Raw genomic sequence first — 9,503 nt, 5'->3', positions numbered from 1 at the left:
ACAAAATAATGTACATTGAGTTCATTAGGAGTGCAGACTAGTGCCAAAAATAGATTGCCAAGACTGGAAGAATCAGGGAAGACTTCAAAGAGGAAGTGGTATTTGAATTGGGCTGTAGAACTTACCACTCATGGATCTCTACAAGTGAATCCAGTAGAGAATAAGGAGAGAATTGTGGAGGGATATTAAAGAGGCAAATTTTAGCTGATTATATGGACAGACTTGAGAATTAGAGCTGTTTTAAAACTGAATGGCTGCCATGAAGATAACGAATCCTTCATCACCAATGATTTTACAGAAGAGGCTGGACAACAACTTGAGGGGGACATAAAAGGGAATCTACCAAGTTAAGTATCAGTCAAGAAGCATTTATGCAGCCCCAAGCTCCTCTGCCTTCAGCCATGCACAGAGATGGACTCGGGTCATCACTTGCAAGTGTGCCACATCTATGTTCATGAACTCTTAAAATTTATTTATCTGATCATAATTTGTTGTCATTCTCTCTGCTTCATTCTCCAATGAGCTGATCATAAAACAGATCTGACCATATCATTCCATATTCAATAAACTCCAGTGGCTCCCTATTACCTCCAGAATCAAAGAAAATCCCTTGCTTGGACCCTTCCTACCTTTCCTATCTTCTTACACTTTCTTCCCCTCCACACACACTGCAAGCTAGTGACCTTGGTCTCCTTGTTATTCCTTAAATAAGGAACTTTTATCTCCTGTTCCAGTTCACATGGAATTCCTCCAGTTCACTATTTCTTTGAGCACAATAGTATTCCATGCAGTGATAGCTTTTAGAGAGGAGTGCTGGGTCCTTTCCACCCCCCACCCCAGAACATGTACCATGTCCCTTCCCACCACCACATGATGGGTATGCCCCACCCCACCCTGCTTACCCCAGACAGGGGAGGGAGGAAGTGCTCCCATTGGCTGCTGGGCAGAGGGGCAGGGGAAGTGAGGGGTTAAGAGGGGAGGGAGAGAGCATGAATCATGTAACCATGGGAAAATATTCTTAATTAATTTAAAAAAAAAAAAAAGCAATGTGGGTGCAGCTTTGTAGCTCAGCAGATAGGCCTGGAGTCAAGGTCTTGGGTTCAAAATTGAACTCAGGTACTTCCTAGCAAGTCACTGGACAAGTCATTTAACCCCCACTGCCCAGCCCTTACCACTTTTCTGCCTTAGAACCAATACACAGTATTGTTATTGTTGTTGTTGTTTTAATAAATAAGAAATTAAAGCTAGCTATGTGACCATGGACACTTCCCTTCGAGACTCAGTTTTCCCATCTATAAAACGATGGAATTGAAACTGGATGCATCAAATCCCTTCTACGATTCTGAGATTCTGTGACTGGGTGGGTCCAGGCTCTCTTTTCAGTTGTTCCTCCCAGAGCGAGAGGGCGCTGTGGGCCCGGAGGGACTCGAGGGAAGGAAGGGAGGGGGCGGGGCCGCTCTAGCTGACTTCCGTTGACGCCAGTGGAGGCGCGCCGTTGCTCGAGTTGATAGGCAGGTGATCGAGTTAAGTCGACATCAAGTGATCGAGAAGTCGATATCAAGTTATCGAGAAGTCGATATCAAGTTATCGAGTCCGGAGGCTCGATCACCTGATCGAGTTAGGTCGCAATCGAGTTGGTAGAATCGAGTAATCGAGTCCGGAGGCTCGATCACCTGATCGAGTTAGGTCGATATCGAGTTGGTAGAATCGAGTGATAGGGTCCGGAGGCAGGTGATCGAGTTAGGTCGCGATGCCTTATGCCAATCAGCCTACGGTGCGAATCACTGAGCTCACGGACGAGAACGTCAAGTTCATTATCGAGAATACGGACCTGGCGTAAGAAGCAAGCAGCTTAGGGTCCCCAAGAGTCCGGGGCGAGTGCGGGAGGGTTTCTTCCACGCTTTACAATCTTTGGGGAAGAGGCTTCGGCCAGGACCCCTGGTGTGGAGGAGACGGGGTTGAAGCGGGCTCGGGGTACTCTCTCTCATTAGCCTCTGTTCCCTCCCCCCGCAGAGTGGCCAATTCCATCCGTAGAGTCTTCATCGCCGAGGTGCCCATCATAGGTGAGCCTCCTGCCCCGCTGCCGTGGTAACCGCGCTCCCCTCCTTTGTCCCTGGGCCATTTATTAATGGCCCATTAATGGATCCTCACGTTTTTAAAAAAGTTTTAAAGATTGCAAAGCGAACTCTCCATGAGAACCCAATGAAGAGTGTCCTCATTCTCCACCCCACCCCCATCTTTATTTTGTACCTGGATAAACAGGCACAGGAAAGATCACATTTACGACATGACAATGATGTGAAAGCTGAGAGAAGTAGAATTAGAGACGTCACTTATCCTGTTAGCCAGGTGAACTGCTCCTTGTCTTTTTTCTTCTCAGCTCCCACCCTCCTCCTCCCTGTCTTGTTCATGCTGTTCTGTGCCTAAAATGGACTCTTCCTCTTCTCCCTTCCCCTTACTTTTAGTTTCTGCCCCCTTTTTCTTCGTCCATATCAGAACTCAGATACTTTCTCCATAAAATCTTCTGATTCTTTTTGTTTTTCTCTAGTTGAAAGTGATCTTAAACCCTCTTCAAATTTTAGATACCCCTTTCCTGTACCTCTTTGCTCTTATCATGCTTTTCCTTATGGTCATTTAGGTGTTAGCTTAATAGAATATTAAAATTGGAAGAGGCCTTTGGGGGAGGAGGATGAGGGTACTACAGAAATAATCAATACAAATTGGAATATGTGTAGGAGATATCAACTCAGAAAGAGGGGAGAAATTGAAGTGGGAGGCTTTTCTGGCTGGGAGAATAAAAAAAAAGCTTAATCAAGGTCAGAGACCCTCATACTGTTGTTCTTTTGTTCCCACTATTCCTGAAAAGCAACATTTAAGTAATTAATGTTTCACTATGTATATGTTAAGAGTTTTGTTGATTTTTTTTTTTTAACTTTGGATGGGGAGGTTAAAGAGAGGAAGGATGACAGTAGGGTTGTCAAAAAAAGAAAAGAAAAGATTGTCTTTCAAGCCTTTTTTTAAAAATACACAGAAAAGAACAAAAGAAACCCAGGCAAGTAGAATAACTTTGAAAGTTACATGGCGAATGTATTAAATTCTTAAAAGGAAAAAGCAACTGTACATATTAGAGATTCACATATAATCTTTTTCTGTCTTGCTTTGAATTTAGAAACATTCAATTATTTAGTATTAAGTGGGAAATAAAAAAAATTAGATTAAAATAAATAAAATGGAGTTAAATTAGATTATTTTTAAGGTGCCTTTCTAGTTCAAATGATCTATGACTCTCCAATGGGACTGTAACTACAGCCTTTACCTCTCTTTCTTGCCAACTTAAATTCTTGTCCTTTCAGGACATATAACAGCCCCAATCTCTCCATCAAGTATTCCCTAGTCACTGTTGACAGTTAAGCTTACAGCACTTAGCTCAGTGTCTAGCATATAATAAATAGTACTTAATAAATGCTTGTTGACTGAATTGACTTAAAAAGTGCCAAACTGTGTAATGCAAACATTAGGTGGAAAATGGTTTAGATAAAGGAGGTAATTAATAGGTTAGAGTTTTCAGCAGCTGGGACTTTGACTGGGTCTTAAAACATGAACAAAATAAAACAAATAATTTTTTTTTTAGGCATAGATTATGAAGGTCACAGTGAGACCACTCTAGCTGGAGTTAAGGGAATGGATTTGAGAGGGTGCTCTGCGTGTAGCATGGGGATACATTCTAGAGAGCTTTGAAAGAAAGGTTCATTTCAGTGTTCCCTGGCTTGCAAATGACATGGCATATGTTGGTATAATGAGCAAGTTTTGATCTTCCTCCTTGAAAGGTCAGCACAAAGGCAGTGTTACTACTTGCTTGATTCTCTAACTCTTCCATTAGAGCTCTGTGATTCAGTTGCATTTCTGCTTTTTTTTTTTTTTTTTAAATCTTTAGCCATAGACTGGGTCCAGATTGATGCCAACTCTTCAGTTCTTCATGATGAGTTCATTGCCCACAGACTTGGTAAGTGTTAAGTTTAGGAGTAGTAGGAGGGAAGAGCTGCTGGTGTATGTCTTAGAAACATATGAGAGGAGGGCAGTGGCTCCATGGATTAAGAGCCAAGTCTAGAGATGGGAGGTCCTGGGTTCAAATCTGGATTCAGACACTTCCTACCTATGTAACTGGGTAAGTCACTTAATGCCCACTGTCTAGCCCTTATGTTCTTCTGCCTTGGAACCAATAGTATTGATTCTAAGATGAAAGATGAAGTTGGGTTTTTTTGTTTTTTAAAGTAAAGAAAGATATGAGAGTAGGTCACCTGACTTCTGAAGGTTTTTTTTTTTAAAAACTCATTTGAAACACTGCTTTATTTTTTCCAGGATTAATCCCTCTTACAAGTGATGACATTGTAGATAAGCTTCAATACTCCAGGGTAAGATTATAACCTGTTTGGTTTGATTATCAAAGAATATTTCCCCTGATAATATACTTTCAAGCTGTTAGACTTCATTCACTTATGCAAGCTTACATTTTAGTAATTCTCCCAGCTTTTTCATTCTTCTGACCCCACCTACTCCCAATCACCTCATGTTCTCTAATTCCAAATTGTTGTGGAAAAGGGAACAATAGTAACATCTTGCTTGTTTATCCTTTTAGGAAGAGGTAAGTTTGTCTGTGAAATTGGCTAGGTATTTGGGAAGACATCTATATGTAATGATAGAGGAAAGGGCAGGAGACAACGTGAAGGACTGAGGCATGGGAGAAAACAGTATTGACAGAGAAGTTATGCTAATATAAATATAAATATGATATAAATAAAATACTCTTCTCTTCCAGGCCTCGTTTGAGAAACTTTCCTTCTACAGAATCCTAAGGCCTTAATTTTCAGCTAAGTGGAATGTGAAAGCTAAATTACCAATAAGGGAATAATGTGTATATATGTTAGAAATAAGGGTTCGAACCCTTAAAGGAACTTTCCAGTTTAGATTTTATGCACTTAACAACTGCCTGTTGGATAAATAGACTTAGCTGCAGTTTATATGTAGTTTATATATAGATTGTATTAAATCATTTGGTTGGAGCATAGAATTAACTTTTCCATAGAAACAAAGTGTTGTAAATGATGATTGGGTATCCAGGACAGCCTATAAAAGTCTTTTGAACACGTAATAGAGATGAAATAGTACCATGGGACCTAATCCCATTTATATCATAGTTTTTTGTGGGAAAATAAATGTTCAGAGTTCTATCATAGGACATAACCAGAGATTTTCCTGTGTCCATGATGGTACCTATACTAATGGGTTGGAGGATTGGGATATCATAAGCTGGAGGGGGAGGAATTGCCATTCTTCTATACTTGTCATTTCTAAGTCATAGACTACCTATCAGCCCAAGAGAATAAATGCAATCCATAAAAAAAGTCTTTGATACTCTATGATTATACTATTTTATGAATTTAGAAACTTGTGGGAATTAGTGTTGGCTACAGGATGCAAAATTCAGACTTGGCTCTTTGGCTTCAGACTTATTTCTATTCTTTGTCCTCTCCTAGGACTGTACATGTGAAGAATTTTGCCCTGAGTGCTCAGTAGAGTTTACACTTGATGTCCGTTGCAATGAAGACCAGACTCGCCACGTCACATCTCGGGATCTCATTTCTAATACTCCTCGAGTCATTCCGGTCAGTGTCTAGTGACCTCCCTCACAAAAGCTTACACTCAGAAGCTGTGATAAATTCTTCATTTTTTTGTAACATTGGAATTCTAAGCATTACTTTTTCACCTAGCAGATAACTAAGTTACTAATCTTGAACCTTTGTTAAGTGTCAGGCAGGAAGTATTTAAGTATTTGGGTGCCATTTCTTGGTTTTAGTGCACCATTCCACTACTATTAGGAGAGCTCTTTAAAGTGCCAGCAAAGTTAGATTCGAATTTTTTTCCTTGTCACTAATATTAGTGCATCCTTCTAGCTGTTCCTACCATTCCAGTCTTAGGTTAGCTTTCTATAGTCATCACTTAGCATTTGAAATTTAAAGGCATTTGAGCTCAATAAGCCAAAAAATACGGCAGCTAATCTCTGCCTTGGGTTCTTTGCAGGTGACATCCCGGAGTAGAGACAATGACCCCAATGACTATGTGGAACAGGATGGTAAGTGTCTTGTATAAGATCCCAAATGCTTGTTCTTGCATGTCTGTGGTAGGATAAATGAGAAAAAGAACAATCATAGCTTCTTATTGCGTGCTTTCAGTGTAAATTTACTTTCAGATTTACATACTCCTTAGACTGCAAATCTGATCCAAAATGTGGAAGAGTATATTATCAGTTGCCTTTTTTGACCTTGGTTTTTATTTTCCTTAGACATCCTCATTGTCAAACTCCGGAAAGGTCAAGAACTGAGATTACGAGCCTATGCTAAAAAGGGCTTTGGCAAGGAGCATGCTAAATGGAACCCTACAGCTGGAGTGGCCTTTGAGTATGACCCAGATAATGCCCTGAGGCATACAGTCTACCCAAAGCCAGAAGAATGGTATGTTCTGCTTCTAGGTAGAGGTGGACAGCTTACAAAGTGTGTTGGGTGAAAGATGAAATGATTAAGAAAACAAAGATTCATTCTTCCAAGCATTTCAGTTTATTAAGTAGTTTAACAAATCAGAACCGGTTGCCTTCCTCAGCTTGGGACTGGACCCCTGAATGCAAGGGGTCTAGACTTTTATACATTAAAAACAATCAAGGCCAATTAATAAAAAAGAAACACTGATTTCTAATTGGATGAATGATTAGGAACTTTCCAAGTTGTGTAGGGAAGAGTGAACTGGAACAATTTTCTGAATTCAGAAAAAGATGTCCCACTCTCCCTAAGTGTGTGTATACAATCAAAGGAACATGGCAATAATTTATCACTCTGGGGCCAATTTTCAGAAAAGGTATGGGTTGCTTGAGATATACAATTGTGAGAAAACTTTCTTACATCAATCTTTGGATCCGATTAGGTTTTCTGGTTAGCATAAACTAGGTCCTTGGTTAAGGCAGGTACAAGTGGTCCAGTTTCCCAGCCATACAAGACAGAATTCAGGCTAAACCTTTAGGGAACTAAGCTAGCTGCAGAATTGAATCATGAGCTGGAGTCAGTGTGATTCACTCAATTCTCACAATTAACCATTTGCTGTCCTAAACCCCTCAGTTGCCTCACAGGTAAGGGAAAATGGGCTCTGGGATCTGCTCTGATGTATCTTGGTTCACTTCTTATTCAAATATCAAACATAACAACTCTAAAGCTCACAGACCTGTCTACTTTACTGTCATATTCCCAAGTCATTCTATGTATACTCTGGATATATATTTTCATTTATTTCAGTGGTCCTCAAAGCATAGTCTAGAGACTCACCAAGACTGTTTCAAGAGGTCTGCAAAGTCAAATTCAAAATGATTTTCATAACACTTTGGCATTTTAATTTCTAATAGAGTAAATATCAGTAGATATAATTCACATAAACAAAAGTTCTTTGGGGTCCTCAGTAGTCTTAAAGAATTGTAAAGGGGTCCTGAAAACAAGTTTGGAGAACCACCAATCTCTTAAAGTCCACATTATTTTGTAAGTAACGCACATTTGATATAGCACACAGAATAAACTTATTCAGCAAGGTAACACAATTTAGCTCAAAGGGAAGAATCTGTATTAGAACATTTAGATTTAATCTGCCATGTGAAGAATACTTCTCTGGCCCTGTATTTTGCATACTCACTTGTCCTATAAAGCATTTAAACCAGTTTTGTGCTGTCACTTCTTTGATCATCCCAGGCCAAAGAGTGAGTACTCTGAGATTGACGAAGATGAAGCCCAGGCTCCCTATGACCCCAATGGCAAACCAGAGAGGTAAGTTCTATCAGACATTGGAGGTTAACTTCCAACAATCCTGACCAATCTATGTGACCTTAAATCTTGGTGGCTTCTGTTGGGACAGTAGGGATGTAGTTTTGCATGGAGTAAGCATCAAAGGAGAAAATTCTTTCATTGTGTCAGCACCTGATGACCTAAAACCTAAGTCTGTAGGAAATTTAGATGAATTCTCAGTTATCAGATGGCTTGCAGATTTGGAGGCACTCTAGTAGAGAAGGTCCATCAGTCTTCCCAGGTCACTTAATTCTTGTCTCCAATAAGTTGCCTTCTTAAGCAGGGTTAAGAAGGTAACAAATATATATATATCCTTTTCCCTCCAAAAATTCAAAAATAGCATATATTTGTTTGGAGGTTTTTACAATCAACAGTGAAATGTAACAGAAGATGCCCTGTGGTTTATAAAGTTTGGGGAATAACTAGAGATTCTCTCTTCCTGATGTTATTTAGGTGTGGGGGATTGACCCTGTCTATAGGGGTTAGTTGGTGATAGAAAGCGAAGTAGGGATAAGCCCCAAACTCAAGAACTTAAATCCTAGCACAAAAGTGCCTTTGCATTTACTGCCTTTGCTTGGTAATCCCTTCAAAGGTTCTACTACAATGTGGAATCCTGTGGCTCTCTTCGCCCTGAAACCATCGTCCTTTCTGCTTTGTCTGGTTTGAAGAAGAAGTTAAGTGACCTCCAGACCCAGCTAACCCATGAGATCCAGAGCGACGTCCTGACTATAAACTAGCAGCAGTCATTTCTACCAGAAATGGGGCTCAAGGATAATGGAGGGACTTCTAAACTGACCTTCTGCTTGTCACTGAAAAGTGGACTAAAATTAGCCTCTTGAAAGTCCTGGCTAGCACATTGCAGCTTTTAAGCCTGTTGCCAGTTTGGGATGTAATTTGCCCAGGAAGCTATGGGAAGGAGAGGTGAGAAGCTTCACTTCCCACAAGCTTTCATCCTGGTCAGCTTGGGTTGATCTGTTCCCTTAGTATGAACAGCAAATAAATCTTTTCTCTGCTGGGGATGAGCAGAGGTTTTGGAGGATGAGGTGAGAAGGCACATCTTTATTAAGTCCTTATCATAAATAACCTTAAGGCTAGACTGGGCCTTTCTTGTGCATTTTACTGTTAATACCCTTTGTTGGCAGCATTAAGGAAAATTCTTTTCCCTGGATTGTAGGCCCAGTCTTGCCGGGAATTACTCTCTGATGGTGCTTTAGCTGCCTGGGGTTGAGCCTTTATTGGGTATAGTGTTTTCTCCCAGGCTTGCTTTGGAGGGTCCCATTACTTTCTTACCAGTCCCCCACTGCCTTCTCAACTCCAAATCATTTTAAAAAACAAAACGAGTTGTCTTAGAATCAATACAAGGCAGAAGAGTGGTTAAGGGCTAGGCAGTTGGGGTCAAGTGACTTGCCCTGGGTCACACAGAAAGTGTCTGAGGGCAGATTTGAACCCAGGTCCCACTGAGCCACTTAGCTGCCTCCCAAATCACTGTTAATGCTAACTGGAGCTTGATCACTTAGCTACAAAGAGAAAGCAGGCATCCTTCAATGTTTTCTTGATAAAGGTGGGTTATCTCTAACCCAATACCACTGGGTTTAAAGGGAAGTACAACATCAAGGGTTTGTTACAGCC

The 9,503-nt window shown here is 40.6% G+C and overlaps 1 protein-coding gene across 1 annotated transcript; it reads left to right on the top strand.

Annotated features, from left to right (window-relative positions):
- Window positions 1-1,571: 1,571 nt before the first annotated feature.
- Window positions 1,572-9,211, top strand: POLR2C (RNA polymerase II subunit C). Its single transcript, XM_044664124.1, has 9 exons — window positions 1,572-1,836; window positions 2,014-2,063; window positions 3,935-4,003; window positions 4,360-4,412; window positions 5,535-5,663; window positions 6,079-6,130; window positions 6,341-6,509; window positions 7,782-7,856; window positions 8,467-9,211. The coding sequence occupies exons 1-9, from the start codon at window positions 1,751-1,753 to the stop codon at window positions 8,609-8,611; spliced, it is 828 nt and encodes a 275-aa protein (XP_044520059.1). The 5' UTR covers window positions 1,572-1,750; the 3' UTR covers window positions 8,612-9,211.
- The last annotated feature ends 292 nt before the right edge of the window (window positions 9,212-9,503 follow it).

This window comes from Gracilinanus agilis, chromosome 2 (genome assembly GCF_016433145.1).
Source record: "Gracilinanus agilis isolate LMUSP501 chromosome 2, AgileGrace, whole genome shotgun sequence".
Taxonomy (NCBI): domain Eukaryota; kingdom Metazoa; phylum Chordata; class Mammalia; order Didelphimorphia; family Didelphidae; genus Gracilinanus; species Gracilinanus agilis.
Note: the sequence above shows the minus strand (reverse complement) of the source record. Positions and strands in the feature narration are given on the sequence as shown.